Source organism: Dermacentor silvarum, chromosome 2, assembly GCF_013339745.2.
Source record: "Dermacentor silvarum isolate Dsil-2018 chromosome 2, BIME_Dsil_1.4, whole genome shotgun sequence".
NCBI lineage: Eukaryota > Metazoa > Arthropoda > Arachnida > Ixodida > Ixodidae > Dermacentor > Dermacentor silvarum.
The window spans coordinates 125,111,105-125,131,695 of NC_051155.1; the positions used below are offsets into that span (position 1 = coordinate 125,111,105).

A 20,591-nucleotide genomic window follows, 5' to 3' on the forward strand; every position below is an offset into this window, starting at 1 on the left:
CAAGCTTTGTCACACCAATCGATGTGGAGTTCGCGAGTAAGTGGTGCAAACCGAAGCCCGAGCAGTTAACTATTGAGTTACAAGATAAAATCATATATACGGCGATGTTTAGCGAAGCAACACTCAAAGAATGCAGGGATGGAAGACGGTATAGTTACCCGTGCACTCCAGGAATGGTTCGCCCGCTTTTCTCGACAGCGCCGTTACCGAGAATTGGAGTGAGTGACAACTTGACGACTCTTCGCTGGCGCAAACTTTCTTCACGCTGTACCGAATGGCCTTCACTGCAATGAGATGTGGATTTGTAGAACACGCACACGCAGCCAAAAACACACCCGAACACAAACACAGACGCAACAACATTACATGTTACACAGCACACTAAATAAAGGCTGTTCAATGCGCGCAAGCGAATGATATAAAAATACCGAGCATGGTTTTCTTTTGTGACTAGAAGTATTCCGATGTGATAGCATCCTACCAGATGACAATACATAACAACTAGAAACTTGATCGGCAGTTGGAGAAGTCTCTGCTTGTGGTGAAATGAAGGCACGAATGAGGACCGCTGTCGTATGGTACAAGAAAAATTTCGTTTGAACATGTGGCGCTATATGAAACGGATCCCCTGTATATACATAAAGGTGCCTTAAATTGAAGCTTCCGTAAAAGCTTTGAAAACAGCTGGACGCTTGTCGTCGCCTTCTTACCTTTGCTGCCTGTCTCTTGGCAAAGGTCGCTGTACGTTGCCACCTTTGTGCCATTTGAAGTGAAGCGGTCAAGGCAGACTTTAATCGGCAGGTGGAATGACTCGAACTGAAGAAGAAATAAGAGTAAACTTTCGCGAGAGCAATGTTCATCCTGAGGCATGTACCAAAATTAAGCACACAGTATGAATGAGCTAACACTTGACAAATATTTTTATTAATTGAACAAAACCAAAAGACTTCTCTGAATTCTTTTTCTCTTCCTGACAAGATCTCGGCAATCAGAACTCTCACGCAGCGTACAAAATTTTACAGTCATTTGGTTAATTATGTATCCACAGCACTTAAATGTGACTGCATGCCTTGCATTGCTGCGGCCACGAATAATGTCACCCCTAAAAAATAAAACACAGAAAAGCACTGTGACTTAATTCTTGTTAGAAAAAAAAATCATGCGTTGGTAACTTTTCATTATTTTGGTCTTTTTTTTAAATGCGCAAGCATTTCTATGCTTACCCAACGAGGAAAACCGCTCGTCCGTCCGTATACCTCCGTCCCGTAGGCGATCGTTTTCAATATTGAATTGAATTCTGAGGTTTTACGTGCCAAAACCACGATTTGATTATAAGGCACGCCGTAGCGGGGGGCTCCAAAATAATTTTGACCACCCAAGCGACCTTTAACGTGCCCCCAATCCACGGGACACGGGCGTTTTTGCATTTCGCCTCCATAGAAATGCGGCCGCCGCGGCCGGGATCCCATCCTGCGAGCTCGTGCATAGCAGCGAAACACATTAGCCGCTAAGCCACCGCGGAGGGTTGAATGCTTTCAATATAGGACCCGCAGCATTGAGAGAATTCACCTTCGTGCTGCCTCTCGCTTCAACGCGAACACAGCGTTCACAAAGCTTTCAGCATTCGCCGCACTCTGCCCCCGTCGCAGATGGCATTCAAGATAGGGGCCACGCGGCCGCTCCATACGCAGCCGCCACCGGAGTAGAACGCTCCACCTTACTTTCCCCCACCCGGAGCCTTGCACGCAATGGAGGAAGACGGCACGCTACCTCCTCGTTTCCCTAGAGGAGCTGATCGAAGCACACAAAACAGCACAAATAATACGTCTATCAGACACGATGACGGGACAACACATCCTGAGTAGACTGAACATTAAACCCATATACACCACGGGAGGCAGAGAACCACTACCTCCCGCAATCAGACATTACCTAGTAATTAAGCCAACACCCAAAAACACCCTGGCGGGCCGGCACGACAGCAGGAGAAAAGCCAGGGCAGACAAACTACGTGAAAAGCACGAACTAGACCAAACCGCGGTCTTTGTCGATGCCGCCAACCAGGGACACAATACATACACCTTGAGTGCCGTGGACGGAAAATCCAGAATCGTAAATGTGGCCTCAACTAGAGCCGCATCAATCAAAGAGGCCGAAGAAGTGGCCATAGCGCTGGCCGTCATGAACCCAACTACCCGTACTGTCCTGAGGGACTCTAAGAGTGCTATTCTCAGCTTTATGAGGGGCAGCGTGAGACTAAGTACAGCCGAGATCTTGAAAAACTTCAATCAGGAAGACAGAAAAAAATCAATCTTGTCTGGGTCCCCGCTCACTCAGGAAATCCCGGCAACGAGGAAGCGCATAAAGTGGCCCGAGGGTTAACAAACCGGGTCGCGCTCTCCTTGGTAGCGGAACCCCCGATGGGAGAGGTAGTGACTTCCTACAACGAACTTACCAACCTATACAAAGAGAACAGGAGAATATACCCAATACCACACAGCAACCTTGCGAGAGCGCAGGCAACTATCCTCCGCCGAATTCAAACTAATAGCCTTATCACTCCTCATCGCTTAGCGATCTTCACAGATGGGGAGGTTGACCCATTATGCCAAAAATGCGACAAAAATGCCACAGCAAACCAAAGACACATCCTCTGGGAATGCGATCGGGTCTTCCCCCACCCAGAGAGCTTCTGCCAACTGCCTCTGAAATGACACGGGAGAGCCTAATATGGTCTCCTGAAGAAAAGCTACAAAAAGGAATCGTTGCTTGGGCGGAAGAGGTCGCGGCAGACAAGTGGCCACCTACAACGCCCTGAAAATTTTCCTAATGAAGTTGTTTCCTCCTCCTCCTCCTCGTTTTCCTCCCTTGCGCGACCGCGCCATACGCAGTCGCCGCCGGAGTACTGTTCATCTCGGTTGATAATGATTCGACGCGGATGGGTAAGGTGCTAAAGAGCGATAACGGCTTATAATGATCGGAACGCCAACAGCGCACCTGGCGTCGCCAACTGCAGCAGTATGCTTGCGTCATGAATTCACCGTGCGCCGCCGTCCGCAGCAGTTCGTGTCGTCGCAGAGCCGTCGTTTGTACTGGTCGGATCAAGTGGCATAACGTTGATAATGACACCGGGCTGCGTGGAGTTGAGAAAATGGCACAATACTTACGCATACTTAGACAACTCCCAGAGGAGTTTCTGCGAGGATTTTTAACACGAAAGTGTTTTATGCCGGGGTCCGCGATGAACCTCCGTTACCAATTTAACGAATGTGACGTTCGGAGCCAACGAGTAAAATATGTTTTGTTGACAGTGATTGCGCCGCTATCTAGGAGCGGTGAAGCGAAGTACCGCATCGTGACACCAACGAGCGCCGACAGGGATCGCTTCGGTAGTCACAGCGCAGCGGAGGCTCCAACGCGGCATAGCCTGGTATTGACACTTTCCTCACATGGTTTATCTTTCGCGTCGGATTAGCCTGCGGCGCCTCGTCGCCGGCGGATTGCACCTTCAATATACATCAGCAGTGCTTCATCATCATCATCATCATCATCATCATCATCATCATCATCCTGTATTCTATGTCTACTGCAGGACGAAGGCCTCTCCCTGCGATCTCAATTACCCCGGTCTTGCGCTAGCGTATTCCAACTGGCGCCTGCAAATTTCCTAACTTCATCATCCCATCTGGTTTTCTGCCGACCTCGACGGCGCTTCCCTTCTCTTGGTATCCGTTCTGTAACCATTCTGTAAGCAGTGCTTACACACCTCCTACTGCTTCGCTTGCGTGGGCACCAACTAAGAAAACTGCTGCGCTAAGTGGCGCAGAAAGGCGACGGCGTCAACGGGCGAATGTCGCTTTGGTACAGGGAGTGACACGCCCGCGTGAAGCAGAACGCCTTCGTGCGTTCGCGGCGCACGCTGCGCGCTCGGCCACTCGCATTCCTGAAGCTGAGCGCGTCGCAACTCAACTGGCTGCCCAAGACACTATGGAGTCGGACCTAAATGCTCGTACCGTCGCCGAAGCGACTCGGCAGCTGGACGCCGCTCGCCAACAGGATTCCGCGTGCCAAGCAAACCTGCAACAAGGTCGCTGGCCCGCAAATCCTGCGCTTTTCGCTGCAACGGACCATCGGACCATAACTCGCGAAGCAATCATGCCAAAGCTTCTGTGAAGACACGTTTCACTTTCGTGTTCTACCGACTCCTATGAAAGAGGGATCAATCATATTTTTTTTTCTTTTATTGCAGTGTGTATATGGGTTAATGTTATCGTAGTCACCCACTTGTACTTGAAAAAAAAAATCTGGAAAAAGAAACTTTCAGCTAACGCAGATGCAAGTAACAATCCTTGATAAAGCTTCTTTAGATGGACACGTGCTATCCATTTCTTAACTAATAAGCGCGGCTTCTTTCCGAACTGGCTGCGGTGCTTTTCAGTTCTTCTCCTCGCAACCTCACATCCACTTTGCCGAAGCCTTTACGCTACTTCAGTTATTGCGCATCATAGTGCGAAGCCCAGAGAGCACACCCTCTCGCGCCTCTCCCTGCCTGCGAATGGAGCGCTTGTGACGTCATGCTTCTGAGCACCTGCTGTGCCTTGGGGTGCATGCAGTGCAGCTATAGTCATTGTTGCGTGCACGTGTACACATAACCATTTTCTAAAGCATACACATATCCTTCGTAGAGAAAAGGCCTTATTCTGTGCATCCGCAATATAGGACTCTGAACGTAAAACATTTTAAACGCGGGAGGGGACGCACGCGATGTTGCACAACTGCAACACCTGCCTCGGTGCCATGTGAGCCCGAACTTCAGTTTTTAAAGCGATTACCTTTCTTTCTGTGTAATTCTTCCGATTTTCTTCCGCTTCAGGACAGGGAGAGGGTATCGCCAGTGTTGTGGTGAAGGGAAGCGAGTAGATGGGAAGCGCAGGATGGAGGAGAAGGACACCGCGCCAGAACTGGTTGGCGCGAGCACTGACGTCACCGGCGGCTATTATCACGCGACTCAACGGCTAATTAGAATTGAAAATTGAATTGAAAGTTGGTAAGCATCCATCTTTCCGTACATGTAGCGCCCACAAAAACGAGGTCTAAGAGAAGAAACGCACAGGACATGCGCTGACTCGCAACTATCTTTTTTACTGGGAAACATTAATATGCCACTTATGTCGCCGTAGTGATGGCCGAGAGCCTGACGCTGCTAGGACGAAGTTGAATGTCTGCAGCTGTGGAAGCACACTGGCGTGCGTTGATGTCATTGGCGCCGCATTTGACACCTATCTGCGCGCTCATTCACCACTGAGTTGCCTTACGAACTTGAACACACATTTAAGGTGACCTCAGGCAACCAAATCATCATTTCAGCGCACCGTTTCTCCCGTCTAATGCATCCTATTAATGCGTATACGCCATGTGCCCATTCCACGACATATCAACATTGTTTTTGTGCACAAAGTCAGGGAATGGAACACCCTTCCTTCTAGCATCGTCCTTATCACCAAAATCGCTCATTTCGAAACAACTGCCATAACCGGACCCGCCATTTTTCTTTGTGCCCACCCGTCATTTTTCGCAGGTTGGACACGCTTTACTCATTCAATGTCCCGTTCATAGGCACCATTGAGATATTGTGAGTGAAGTTATAAAAATCAACAAAGCAAGTGAATCCCGCTGGCCCAGAAACTCAAGCATTTGACCAGCGCTCGTCTTCATCTAATTCACAACTAAATTGAATCACCAGTTAGCCAAATCAGCCCCCCAAGGAGCATGCGAAGCGACGGCGAGCTGAAGCAGAACGTCGCCGCTAGAGCTCCAGAAAGAGGCAAAAGTTCTTCTTTCTGGGGTTTTACGTGCCAAAACCAGTTCTGATTATGAGGCACGCCGTAGTAGAGGGCTCCGGAATAATTTGACCACCTGGGGTTCTTCAACGTGCACTACAACGCAAGCACACGGGCGTTTTTGCATTTCGCCTCCATCGAATTGCGGCCGCCGCGGCCGGGATTCGATCCCGCGATCTCGTGCTCAGCAGCGCAAAGCCTTAGTAGACTGAGCCACCCCGGCGGGTAAAGAGGCAGAAATAGAACACCAACAGCGACAAATGGAAGACGTTCGTTCGCGGCATGTCACCGCCACGACTGATGAGAAAAAGTGTGAAATTCTACGGTAGTTGAGCATGTGTGGATGAGTATTCGAAGTTTGTTGCAAAAAAAAATGAAAAGAAAATTATTACAGCATATACCACTAAACGAAGTCACAATATGAATGACAAGAAACATGCGCCCTGGCAAAGATACTGCAATGTGACGAAAATAAAGAAACTTAAAGAAGACAATTCAGGAGTGACACCAATATAATTAAGCACCTGTCTAGGTAGTGTGAAAAAAAAAGAGAGAGTTTACCGTAACGTTCACTATTCGAGGAACGTCGGTAAAGTGCCCTGGATGCAGTGCCCAGTGCCGAACTGTTAGAGGAGCTTGGAAGTCCTCTATGGTATCAGAGGTGTGCCCGACCGATGAACGTTGACACTCGTGGCATAGGATGCCCATTGGAGCTGCAAGAGAAGAAAGGAATGGCAATGAAATCGGTAGCTAAAACTGAAAGAAACTGGCATAACGACATACTTGGAAAGTGACAAAGAATGTTAGAAACTGTAAAGCGCTCATGCGCAAGGCCTATTTCAAGGCAATGCAATGTGCTGAAAAAAGACTGCGCTTCACGTCGTGGCTGCATCGGGTACAAACATTGAAGTCTTGTGACCAGTTCAGTCTATAGAGCAGACGCTTATAGCACATCAACGCTGTGGGCGACTTGTGACGGTGTCAACGCTCGTAGCCCTCTCTCTCGCCTCGCGGAAAGAGTATAAATAAAGAAGGTGAATAATTTCATTCATTTGAAAGGAAAAGGCGAATAAATACCGCGCGTCGTTAGTCAGAGATTCAAGACACTCGGCTAAATTGGCTTTGAAGCTGTGGAAATAAAGAGGCCTAAGAAAGCTTCGCACGAAAATGGTCATCATTGGTCAACCGTTTTTCGATCTTCTATTTCCTCTCGAAACATGTGCGATTGCAATGCCGCGAAGAAGCTCTAAGCACAATGAGCAGCGTGCTATTCAGAGGGGAGTTTATTTTCGCTACAGCCTTTTATCTCAGTATAGAATAGAAAGCGCCAGTCTAGTGAATGTAAGATTTATTTATAAAATCGCACAGACTGATGGCCGTAATAAAGATAGAACCGGTGTTCGTATGAGCGACCAGCAATAACTGCTGTGTACCCGTTCTGATGCTAGAGCATGCGTCCTCTCTCCAAAAGCTTTTCTTAAAGTGTTCATTTAATGCACATTTCACACATCAAAAAAAAAAAGAAAAAAAAAAGAAAAAGAAAAACAAATTTAATGATCGTACAAAACGGACGTGCTTACGGACGCAATTTTCAGCAGTCAACTGATGACTCTGATTTTATAATTAGGTCTAATTTTCAAATTATCCTAATTTTTATTTTATTGAGAATTATATACAGAGGCTTCGTTCCCCATATATATCTGGCGACTTAACTACCGTTGCACAGTGCAGGCCGCACACTCTCTGTGTACTAACATTCTATTTCACCTCGGCAGGCGCACCTCGGCAAACCTCTTCGGCAAGTTCGCGTGTAATCTTCCTGAGCAGCACGTCGTCCATGGAGTTCGGAATGACCACGACGGAGTCGCGGGGCCCGTGCTTGAAAGCGCGCAAGATGTCGGTCCGTGGCCCCACAGTGAAGATCTTGAGATCTGCGATAACAGCACAAAGTGTAATAAACGTTGAAAGAGGATGAGGACACGGTGCACAGGATACCCCAAGTCCTCTTGCAACACTCTGGCAGTACGGTTTCTGCAACAACCAACTAGACCACCTTGACAGCATCTCTTGCAGAATGCGTATTATGCCTAGCACGTGCGGACAGCCCCTTTATGTTTGTATGGCGCTCTCATAAAAAAAACTGTGGCAAACCTACGTCGCATAGCTGGACTTCAGAAAATGCGGACGGTAAAGGCAAAAATTCCGCACGTCTAAGCTTTATGAAAATGATGTCTTCGAAATGATCATCTTGTAAGGGGACTGGAGCCTGGCAGATGCAATAGCAGTACCAGCGCAATGATAACACTCAGTTCTGGTTCCTAGCGTAACGATCATAGTCATGCAAATGTAGCTGCCGTTTTAATATCACCTTTGGTGAAACAAGGAGAGCGCATTGGTGTCACGGGCGGGAAACAAGCACTGTGTTTGCGAGGGCGCGTTGGTTTTCTTGAATTACTTAGCACTCAGTTAACCAAACGTAAATGTTTTTCGTGTAAGCACACTCTACAACATATAGCCAGGGGGAAATCACGCACCAGTGGGGTTGACTTTGTGACCAAAACATATTTTAAACCGCGCGTGAAGTTCGAAGCATGAGGCTGATAACAATTGCTCAGCAGATTTGGGTTATGGTTTAAAAAGCGCCTTGCAAACAAACAACGGCATGAATGAATGAATGAAAATTTTTAGTGGTTTTATGAATGTCTGCTCAGCGTATAGCTTAATTTAACAGTTCGTCTCTAAACGACTGCGTTCGGCAATCACGGTTTTTATATCACAGCCAAGAAACAAAGTGAAATATACAATATATCCAGCAGCAATACAGGGGTGCTATAACGTAAAATGATTCCAAACTGTTTTGATTCCAATTTCTGCCATCAGTCTCCACGATTGGTCAAACCATTTTCGGGCCACTCCCAACTTCGCCTGTCTGTCATGCGACGTCACGAAAAGCGCGATAGCTCTCCATCTTATATAACGTGTACACACTGATCATGCATGATTAAACGGCGCAAAAGAAAAATAATCATTCCTGATTCGACGCCTTTTCTCCATTAGCCCTCGCTATTGGTCCAATGTTTTGTGGCTACGCCCACTTCGCCTGTCTGTCACGCGACCTCACAAAACCACGAAAACTCACCACGTCAAAGTGACGTGTACGTGAAAAAAATGCATTAATATACCGAACAAAACTGAATTTTTTTCTGCATAGCCACGGACTGCCCCGTTCCGCAAGGAATAGAAGATGGCTGCCCGCCGATCGCTCAGGCCCTCGCTACTCGCACCTGCCGGTGAGCATGTATTTATTTGCGCATGATAAACATTTTTGCGTGGCAGTAAAACGTTATCGAGCCCTTTCGGCATGCATACGACATCGCTCTGCCAACTCTTCCTTGCTCAGGATCCGTTTTAACGGCATTCTTATCTTTCCGGTGCACGCCGCCGCGATTTTCGATCAGCCACCGCAAGTTAAGTAAGACGAAGCGGACCAATCGGAGAAGCCGGCACCACCCTCTTCAAGCGGTTATCTATTTTCACTGTGCTGGCTCGGCCCCATCGAAACCCTCTCCACTAGAGCGTGCTCTTCGCCTCTTCTCAGTCAATTAAATAAGAGAAACCGCTGAGTGTCGACAATGTTACTGGTTTTGAATGTGAACTAAGGTGACCTCCTATAAACGAGGCGAGTGTTTGATTGGGTTGTTCAGACAACGCTGCGGGTCGCCGCCCGATGCTTGCAGTCGGTGGTTACGTAAATTTGACGTTAGGAGTTTGCAATCAAAACAGTTTGGAATCGTTTTATGTTATAGCGCCCCAGATCGCCTTTCGGGGGCGGGACTGTTTGATTACGGCGGTCGGAGGTCAAACTTTCTAAGGTGAACGTGAGTTCACCTCATGCATTTTCCGCACAATGTGCAATTTTTTCTTTCGAAGTCTCTTTTGCTAGTTAAATAATTAACCGAACACTTTGGCAGACATTCTTGTGCCATTGCGGCAATTTTTAATTATAATCATCAGGGTTCGCTAGGTGATGGTGGTACCGCGTGAAAACTCTCCGGAATAAGCACGAGTCGTAAGAAAACGTGACATTTTAGTGGCGACATCGTGTGGTAACCAGCCCGGACAATGCGCCAGTTTTCGCTACAGTGCAACTCTGCAACTCCGTGCGAGTGTATTAAGATCCCTAGATGGCGCGGCAGTCAGCAGTGAGATACTTACCCTCATGCTTTTCTCGAAGGTGCTGAACGACTGTGTGCACGTCCTCGAGACTCGCTCTGAAGGAGCTGAACTTGAAGTAAACAACCACCTGCGAGCAATAACAAACGTATACGAGCCTACCGTTTTGGCTATTACGCGATGAATGTGTTTAGGATTTCAGCCTCCAGTGCAAGCTTTCCAACGCATTGAGTTTCCATGACAGCGTAGCTACGTTGTAAAGCAGCTCGTACTACACATCCGCCTGTTACAATTGTTTGAATTGCTCAGTCGCACTGAAGAGCATGCTAGTTAACGGTCTGTACTGAGGTGCCAACTTTCATCGACGCTTAATCCTGTCATTGCTAGAGCCCAAAGAAACTTAGGCGTGCTGCCTCTTCCGCATTGAATATTAGAAGCGGTGACCGACCTTACAAGAAGACTGGCGTCACCCTGTATAGCTGTAGTAAACATGTGGGAAAGTGGCATTAAGTGAACTCCGTTCTTTAACGTGCTTCAGTAGGCATTATAAAACATATATGTTGCTATGGTCCTATATTGTGCGCAACTAAGCGTCAGTGCTCGTATTAACAAAAAGCTGTTATGTTGCATTTGTTCGTAAGAGGAAATTAAGGCACATCTTGATGCTGAACATGTAATTAGCGAAGCCAATAGAAAAGGGCGCTTACTAACGTAAAGCTTTGTGAATTTGGCCCAATTCACAAAGCTTACAAAGTGAAGGCGACCAGCCAATGGCTAATATTGGCTGGTTACCTTCACTAATACTATGTCTAACTAATACTATTGGCTCAAATTTACTCTTAGGAACCATTCTAGCGTTAAGCCTAAAACATCGTGAAAAATTGGTGGGAAAATGACGAGACGACAAAGAGAGCGCTCTGTCTGTGCTCTCCCCATTTTTCTATCAATTTCTCGCGCTTTTTCAAGCACAAATACCGTCAATAAACCAACTAGCTCACATCGAAATAATGTTGCAACAATTCTAGCATAATAAAGTTTTGCGAATACGGGCACAGGAGCTGAATTCTCAGTTTTTTGTTCGTATATGCTGACCACCGTAGGCCAGCCGTTTTGCTATGTCCAACATCATGATTTGCTGGAACCTGATCTAATGAACAGTTTTAGCGCAATCACAAAAGTTCTTGCACTAGAATTGCTCGTAATAGAACATTCCAGCCAATACTGATGCAGGACATGTCATTAGCGAAGGCAACCGGGCCGTGACAAAGCCCACTTACGAACGAAAATCGTTGCTAATTTGGTGACAGAATGCTACAAATTAGCTCATCTTGGCAGAACCTGTGCCTTGCACAGTCTCATCTTTTAAAATAATTTTGTTATGTCAGTCTTGAACGGATGTCTTCGCAGTGTTAAAGTTAATGAAATCAGAATAATTTACTCAATAATTTGTTACTTCCTAAAGTACACATTTTCAAAAGTATGGCTGTTTAATCCTTTTATTGCGATAGCAATTATATAGCCACTCGAAAGCGGATTTCTGCCGTCGGCGTCGTCGTCGCCGTCGCCGTTGCCGTGAGGTTCTATATGACGTCAACGGCGATGAAATCGTCGCCGCGCTTCGGACGCTGTATGTGCGAGTGAAAGGGCGCGAGGGACGCGCGCTTTCACGGGGAGCGAACGCACGTCGGATAGCAAACGCGCGTTCTGCGCCGTGCTCCCTGAAGGGCTGCAGAATTAAGCGTCTCTTTCCTCCTTTACAATCACCATATATATATATATATATATATATATATATATATATGTATATATATATAGAAAGAGAGCAAACGCGACTTCCGTTGCACGAAAGGCCGTGGGGGGACGGGAAGAAGGGAGGGGAGGCGACTTTTAGCTGCGGCACCAAATGCGTATTTATATAAAAACGTTGCGAGGCGAGAAGGTGGGTAAGAGTTCCGACGCTGCTCGACGAGTGTCCCATTCTGATGTCGTCGAAAACCTCCGAGCCGCCCCCAGAGGCACCGGCAACAGTCACCAAGGCCACGCGCGTTCGGTGCGAACGCTGGCAAATCAGCCGACGGCGTCGATAACAGTTCTGCGTGTTGCCGGTGCTGCTGCATGTCCTACTTTATACAGCCGATAAAACTACTATCCTTACTCCGTATAGCTCTCTACTAATTTGCTATCGCAATTGATGCTTTGCCTTTCGGGTGAAACTGCGACAATTTTTTTTTCTCTTATAGTGACAGCATAGCAAGGTGGCCGAAGAAATGAAAATGAAAGCTCAAAAGTAAATAAACTCAACAGAGTAAAACTATGAAGGGAAGTTACATGTGTATCTATAGGCATACTTTCATTACCAGATATCAGTGTACACCCGTAGACTGTTACAAGGAAGCATCAGGAAGAAGGAAGGGCACATATTGCTGAAGAATGCTGGTGTGTTTGTTATTTTCTTGCTTTAAAAGGCAAATCGAAGGAGTCAGGAAAGTGCCACGGCCAGTGCTAGGTCGCGGTTTCTTCAGGCTTCTAGAAAATCTGATATGGATTTTTTTTTCAGTATGGCAGAATCGCAGGCCCCTCGTGCATTTCCTATAGGCGAGAGGCGGTTTATGGGCTGGTAGTTGAATTTAGATCGCCACGGATGTACCTTGAAGAACCAGGGGCCGAAATCACAAAGCTTTTCAATTTTCAGTGCTCTTGGCCACAGGGCGGTATCAAATGCCAGCAAGAGAAAGGCCAGCAACGCTGCCTGTGTAGGAGGCCCAAAGCGGCCGCATGACGAGGCCATTGGAAAGTGCAGCCGGCGCAGCATAAAGTACGTGATTTAGCGGAGAGTAGAGAATTACTGAGCTCGGATATAGTAAAGTGTTTAAAAAAGGCTCTGGCATAAAAAAAGAGCTGCACCCGATACACTAAAAGGTTTGCAGAGTCTTTGCTAGATTTCAGGCAGTGGCAAGCCAGATCTCTAGAGTGCCGGCCGAAGTATGTGAGAGGGTGACAGCGCCTTTATGTAGTTTCGCAGTATTGAATGCACCAATTGCTTAGATTTGCATGTTATTCAAAGTTTTTTTCTTCACCTTACAATAATACAGAACCGGAATAGGTCGTAAAGACACCGCAAGCCCAATTGTTGGGGCGTATACGTTAGAATTCTATGAGAGTGTTCATAAACCTAGCTCACAAGGCAGTTTTTGTTTCAATGTTTCCTTTCTAGGGAACATGGGAAATGCTGTTGCCATGACATTCTCTTACATTTCCAGTCATCCTAGCAACGGCTCGGTTACGCTACGGCCGGATGCTAGTCAGACGGTCGGCAGTGACTGGTGACGAGAATATAAAGCATAACTAATCGCTGCCTCATGGCGTTCTTGCCTTACCTTGGATGGAGACAGTGGATAGGCTAGCTGTCCTCTGGGTCGGAGCCTGTCCCATGTCTTAAGCACTGCGCGCCATATGTCCACTTCTGTGCACTGCAAGCAACCTGCGGGGAAATGGTGGAAATAGCATACATAATACGTGAATAGATGCACACTTATAGCTTACAATGGAGATAAATTGATACATTTTATTTTACAAACGCTGTCTCTGGTAGCAGGTCGTGTGTTGCTTTAGGGTTATGAAACTATCAGAATGTGCTTCATGTGTTGTATAAGCAGACATCAGAGCATCGGCTGTGGGTATTATGGTAAAGTGGTCCAGCTTAGGTAATGTGATCTGAGCTGCCATTTCCCCAAGGGCGCTGTGTACACACAGAATTCGCAAAGTGTGGAATTTCCAGTTCTTGCATTTACCAAGAGGCTGAGTGATCGGGAAAGAAAATTTAAGCAAATCCAACAACGGCTCGCTTCATCAGTGCTTGCTGTCCGAGGTGTGCGTTTACCACCAGGGTGCGCTTAATGCGATATTCAAGAGCGGCCATAAGGATGAGTTTTTTTTTTCCAGCTGAACTTCTCCGCAGCGTTTTTGTAGTCTGCAGTGTGAATACAATTACCTGATTCAGATGTATTGCTGTTTGGGCTGTTCAGATTGCTTGTTGTAGTTGTTTTTCGCTAGACTATAGTTTTCTTCGTGTCAATGGCTAGCAAAGTGCAGTTCGTGAGTACATCCACGGAATAACGACACAAACAGAATGCAGAAAGCGCAACCGGATAAAATTAGTTTATTCAGTAACCAGGAAGAACAACGTACTTTCTGAAAACACGCAGGTTATTTGGCTCCGCAGTCACATTGGAGGACTGAAGAGCATATCTATCCCTGAACGATCTCTTTCTTCAATTTCTCCATACTTTCACTATACTCTCGTCCTTGTATAAAGAAAATGTAATAGAGGACTCTGGTAATACCGATAAATGCGGCCTGGTGTAGCGCGCTCGAAGACTGCGCTGTTTCTCATGCATCTTTTTTGAAATATTTATGCAGTACTGGTGCCCAGCGCAGTATTGCGGTTCCGAGTGCCAGCGCTACTAATTTTGGTCGCCGAAAAGCTTGTTTACTGCCTTTCGGCATCCCATATTATCGAGTTTGGCTAAAGTACATAAGAGGAGAATTGAATGCATTGTGATAGCTTAGATGCTCCCATCTTGTTATATTTAGCGCTACAATAGTTAAACACAAGCCGCGGAGGTTGCTTAAAGGGCAACTAACGTCGTGCAGCAGCATTACAATAAGTATGGGACCCGTTGGATGTTCAACCATCGACCACCTTGTTCGCGAAGGTGCACCACGGTTATCGCTAAACGCTGTTTGCGCCAGTAACACAGCGGGTAAAACGGCGGTTAGGCCGCTAATCCCGGCTGACTGCAAACCGATCTTGACAACCACTATATAGTTAACTACGTTTCACAAACAATCAAGATGGGCGAAGGCATGTCAAGATAGTGCAGAGTGGGGTCTTCATAGGCCCCCCATAAGCGTGTTAACTGGCCTGATGCGACTGTAGAGGCCGTGAAAAGCATTTCGGAAAATAAAAACGCGCTGTGTGCTGAAACGCTCGGGATTCAGCCCTCTATACGGTGGCGGCAGCAATGCTCAACGACAGTCTTGCCGTCGGCGAGAGATAGTCCAAAAAGGAAACGACTGCGGATGAAGCTCGGTAATATAAGCAAGTGCTTCGGGGATCGGCCTACTCCAATTGAATTTATGCACGACACTTTATATAGAACATGCACTCATCAGAGGACGCTGCGTCTGTTTCAGCGTTCTCTTCAGAGACACCAACCGCCTCGACAGTAAACACAACCACCTAAACTAATTCCGGACGGCTGACGAATAGCGTATTATTCGTGCTATTTTTGAGCTGCGTTGGAGTTCAAGTGGCGTTGCAGCGGCGTGCCCTATATGTCGCTTCTGTGAACCATGCACAAGAATGCCCGTGTTGGGCTGTGGCTGGCGCTAGTGGTATAGAGTGAGTAATCAGCATTAAGTTTAACCGCAGCGAAGACGCTGTTGACGGCTTCTTATAAGTATATACACGGAGAACAGTGTACGACAATAAAATGGTAGAAACTGTCGAGTCTTTGCTGCGTTATAGTAATGTTTTGGTCAGGAATAAAACATTGCTATATAGCGCAACAGAAAGGCAGTCAACAAGTGCCGTAAATACGCTCATCATTACAAGGGCGTTTCCTCTCGACATTGCAAACTGAAAGGTAGGGCGGCCTTTCGAAATAATTTTAAAATGTTGTACATTGAGTTATGCTGGTGCATTGCGGCGAAGTTTGACAGATGGCCGCAGGGGCAATGTACAACATTTCTGGGTGTGTAACAGTTGCTGTTGACAGAATTGGGAGATCATGATCTATTGCTAAGTTACGGAGGTTGAAAACTTGGCACTTCGGTTTCTTTCAATTTTGAAATTAGCTAAAATTTGTATGAAAAAATCGATGACCCAAAGTTCTACTTCCTACAGTTACTTGCTTTAATCGTTTTCCTTTAATTTCAACAAAACAAATCAAATTCGGCGCAATTGATTCCGAACGAAACTGTTTCTCCGTTAATATATATTTAGGCAGCTCCCGAGAGTAAGCTTCGCCTCAAGTATGACTGACTATAAAAAAACGCACGTAGCACTACAACGCACGTAAAATGGTACTACATAGCACTGAAATGCAGGAAAGGGTACTCTTTGCGGGAGAGAGGCAAATGCTGATAGAAAGAGAGGGGAAAGAATAATTGAAAGGCAGGTGCTGTTAACCATGACTGGGTCTAGTTTTCTACCCGGCACTGTGGGCAAAAGTGACAGGGTGAGGAAAAAAGATCAACGAGAGAAAGTCAAATGATGGTATACGATTACCTTTTCCTGCCATGTTCTCGATGGCACAAGATGGCGAAGCGTGCGTGTCATGACGTGAGTTGTACGTCAGCTCCAGCTCGGTGGCGTCTTCGCTTAGGGCAGCTGTCGACAAGCTGACCGCCGTGTGACGGCCCCCCGTTTTCAGCAGCCTCTCGGCCATGTAGCTGGAGCCGAAAATGGAACGCGAGCACCACTCAAGTTGGGAACGCATCGTTGCGGCAGTGACAGCTAGGCTCGCAAAGACTGGACCCGTATTCACAAGGAAGTTCACAGGCTAGGCTGTTCTTAAGAACAGGTGCCGGACCACCTTGACGTTAGACGTGTTATTAGTAGGGATGTGCGAATAATTACTTTACTTGAGAAAAAACAAAACAGGAAGAATATACTTGTAACAAGATGAGGCATATGTCTGCTGCAGCAAAAGTCAGGAAACAACTCAGCACACCCTCACAGAATGACAATATATCCACCCAGCAAGACCTATAGGTAACGTCCACGTTCCAGAAGCGCTTGTTTTCAAAGCGGATGAAAGCATTAGCTGGTCAGCAGTCGAGATAAGCTAGAGACGTTTGCATCACTGGGGAAAAAAAAGGCAGGGAAGAGATTGATAGAGCCAGAGTCCTTACGCACTTAGGTAAGTGTACTATCGACCAAAAACGTTTACGGACCAAGGGATCTGACAAAAAGCTGAATATCTCCGGAGCCTCAAAACGCAGTCTGGTATTCTCACTTCTAGCCTCTACTGGTATATGCGAAGAACATTGTGATGTACAGTTTTACTGGCTACTTTTAAAGGCTGCTCGGATATTTAGCATTTTCTGAACTCCCCTGGTCCGTAAACGTTTGTGGTCAATTGTACATTGTAAAGATAGAGGCTTTATTGAAGAGAGAACAGATCAAGGAGAGATAGATAGGTGAAGTGCTGAACTGCAATGCATGTATATAATACCTGATTAGCTTAAGCAGGCTAGGCAACTATTTGAGACCACCCCAATTCGAAGGTTATGCCAATAAAGAAAAGTACTTCACCGACGATTGCAATTCCCTAATGTGAAATTTGACCGCAGCTCCATACATGTTTTCATTTCGCGATATGTTGTCTAGCGCGGACGATCTGTCTCGTGCGGCACGTTGCAAACGGAGCGAAGTCTGGCGCGACTGCCTCGCGAATCGGGAGATCGCGAGAGGCAGCGCGTGGGTGACGCGTGGGCGCGATTCACAGTAGCCGCCGCAGACAGACCTCCGCACATGCAGTGCTTTGTCTCCATATAGTTGACGCACGCTACTCTGGCGCAATCTCGTAGCCATCATCGCCGCAAAGCCCATCTTGCGCGGCCCTAAGCTGTCCTTCTCACGCTTTCGCAATACCCTCCTCCTCCGCTTTCCGCCTCATGGATCCGCTGCACCCTCCTCCTCCGCTTTGCTCCTCGCGCTCTCTACGCTATCGCCGTCTTTCATCTCCCTCTGCGCTCCACGTTCGCTTTCATCCTTCGCTGGGCTCGTTCGCTTGGTTACAAGGGACAACGCCGACGCTCGTCACAGGAACGGGCGCCTAAGAGCTGCGCTCTAATAATAACAATCTGCTTAGCTCCTGTATGACCTTGTGCGCTTCCTCAAATTCAGGCGTCAATGCAATCATGTTGTATTTTTCTTCACTGCAACGCATAGATTTAAAACAGCGCAAAGAAAAACAAAATCAGAAGTATTGTCAAGAGCGCCTGAGCAGAAAGCGCATCTGCGCGTACCTAGGCTATGTTAAGTTCGGGGTTCTTATGTACCACGGCACACGATGTGTTAGAAAAATTATCCAACTTGTTTTATATCACTCGCCGTAATTTAGTGAACCAGTAGTGAGTATTTGAGTGAGTGCAATCTCAGTTCTCATAGATGGAGTCAGCCATTTCATTCTTTTTACGTCTCGTGCTAAAGGTACACAACAAATGATTAAAGGAACTGAAGAGGAGTAAATTTTAAAATAAGTCTGGGTTGCCGAGGAATTTGACAGGAAAATCGCGGCAGCCTTCTTATTTCACACAATGTACTATTGCCTGCAAAAATTAAATATGCTGAGTTGCGAGCTCAAATCGAAGAGGAAATTCAAACAATCACGTTTCGAACACTCAGAATGTTTTTTTAGGAAACGAAGAAATTAAACTCCTACGTTACAGACTTTTCATAATTAAACTCATTTATCATTAGCGTTTTTTATATCTGCCATGAAGAAAACATTACTGAACATGCCTACATCACGGCTGTTTACGCACAATACTCCAACTTTCCCTGCGCCAGCATCAACAATGAACTTTTCCAATAGATGTGCCGGCAGATGCACATGGTTAGACATCCTTGAAAACAAAAGTGTCCCCTTACCTGGCAATTTTCCTTTGGTAATTCTCGTAGATGGTGTTACCAGGGATAGGATCCAGTAGAATGAGAACGTCGGTTTGCGTATCGCAAGTGACTGCAACGCAGTGTGCGTGTAAAGAAAAAAAAACAAAACAAAGCTACTTGGAAAAATATGTAACCTTCTCAGAAGAGGTCTCTTCAAAAGCTTCAACCCTCAGCAATTGTAGAGGATTACGGCTATTCATATGCGTGAAAGAAACGAAGAAATCATTACGTACCCAGGCTCTCATCGTTGCTTTCAACGCACTCCTTTGATGGTTCTGAATACGAAAGCGAGAAAACGAAAGAGCAGAGTTCAAGTTTACAGACAATTGAGAGCAATTAGGTTGCTTACAGTGTCTTTACAATATTGGGTAATGAGACGGGCAAGCTAATGTCACAGACCGAAACGAGGTTACGGGGTTCGCAGGCAATTACAGGCACTGCTTATTACAGCGCTTTATATTAGAAAATGCAGGCGGAACACAGTTCCCTAGCTCACTAGCTACAGTCTGAAACTCTTTGTTGTAAGCGATTTCGGATCGTGGGTTTGGCGAGTCGCGTGTAAAATTCCTCATCCCCCCCCCCCCCCCCCACACACACACACACTTTTGCGCTTTTGTGTGTGTGTGTGGAGGGGGGGGGGGGGGGGGTTGAGGTTGTTCGTAACGTTTAAAATCGCACAATGTTATTGGATTTTGTAACCTTAACTTCATGAGTTCTTTCGCATAGTCAAATTATGAGAAATCTTGGGTTTGCGTATTCATTTACATGGACAACTCTCAACCAGAACAAGAAGCACAACCTATCAGCTATCACGAACATTGGTCAACTGACAGTAAACGTTATAGCAGACTTGCACCGGACAAATAAGATGTAATTTATTACTTACGATACATTGCACTTTTGATGTGTTGTAATTTATCGATCGCATTTGTTACTCGCTAACGCTCATTGTTATTCAACTACTCTCGTCAGTAACTAATTACATGTAATCAGTTATTTACTGACGGAACGAACTGTAACAAGCGACGCGGCTGTGAAGAATTGGCTGAAACTGCAGCCAAACAACCACGTAGTGCCACCCCCCCAGCCGCCTCGCGAATGCGCGCTTTCGGACAGGCAAAAACAGGTGCAAAGTATTTGTTTCCTTATGATAACGCTCCATCCGATTCTGGCTAACAAATTGAACCGGCGTTGCTATGGCTCGGTGGCACAGCTTTGTGCTTCGATTGTGAATCAGTCGTTATGGTGATTTACGAGAGACATTGATGCCAGGAAATCACCTACGAACGATTTTGTCTTTTCATTGGGCCTACTGGGGGCGCCTCCTCCGAGCTCTAACAACAATGAAGTGCTTCGTGGAGGACCCATACGTGAGCATTGTGGCAGGGAATAGCAGCTATCTTGTGCGCAAGGTGTTTGTACGTTGCAACACCGCCCTTCTATCGGCAGCGCACACATCAGGCCAGTTTTTAGTGTTGCTGATCATTTCTTCATACAAAACCTAGGGAAGATAACCCACAAGAACTGTGAAAAGCAAGTGTTAGTGAAGATCAACACCATGTGATGGGTTGCGAAGGATGTAGCGAAAGAGCCAGGACAGCTCGTACTGCACTTGCACAATGCTAATAAAGGTTGGGTGGAAAGTAACGTAAAAGTTAGCGATTACATTATAGTAATTGCCAAAATATTTTTGTGGAGTAGTAAATGGTCACCTTAATCAAAAACATTTTGGAAAGACGTAATTGTAATTGTCATCTATTACTCTTTTCTGCAATGTGTACAAGTCTACCTTATAGAAATGTTTTTACCTACATTTAAAAGTCTTGATCACTATTTTTCTAGAAAAGTCAGTCATTCCTTGAAGCAAGTAGAAAAATATAATGCCCACAGCGCGT

General features: G+C 46.3%; 1 protein-coding gene across 2 annotated transcripts in view; it reads right to left on the reverse strand.

Annotated features, from left to right (window-relative positions):
- Positions 1-20,591, reverse strand: part of LOC119440360 (uncharacterized) — a 143,692-nt gene that overhangs the window by 49,639 nt on the left and 73,462 nt on the right. For both annotated transcript variants that reach the window (XM_049661585.1, XM_049661586.1), the window contains 9 exons: positions 18,930-18,971; positions 18,676-18,766; positions 16,306-16,469; positions 13,391-13,494; positions 10,056-10,143; positions 7,622-7,771; positions 6,402-6,553; positions 711-816; positions 159-284 (listed from right to left, as the gene is read on the reverse strand). In XM_049661585.1, coding sequence (XP_049517542.1) covers positions 159-284; positions 711-816; positions 6,402-6,553; positions 7,622-7,771; positions 10,056-10,143; positions 13,391-13,494; positions 16,306-16,469; positions 18,676-18,766; positions 18,930-18,971 — 1,023 coding nt within the window. The remainder of the gene's footprint in view (positions 1-158; positions 285-710; positions 817-6,401; positions 6,554-7,621; positions 7,772-10,055; positions 10,144-13,390; positions 13,495-16,305; positions 16,470-18,675; positions 18,767-18,929; positions 18,972-20,591) is intronic.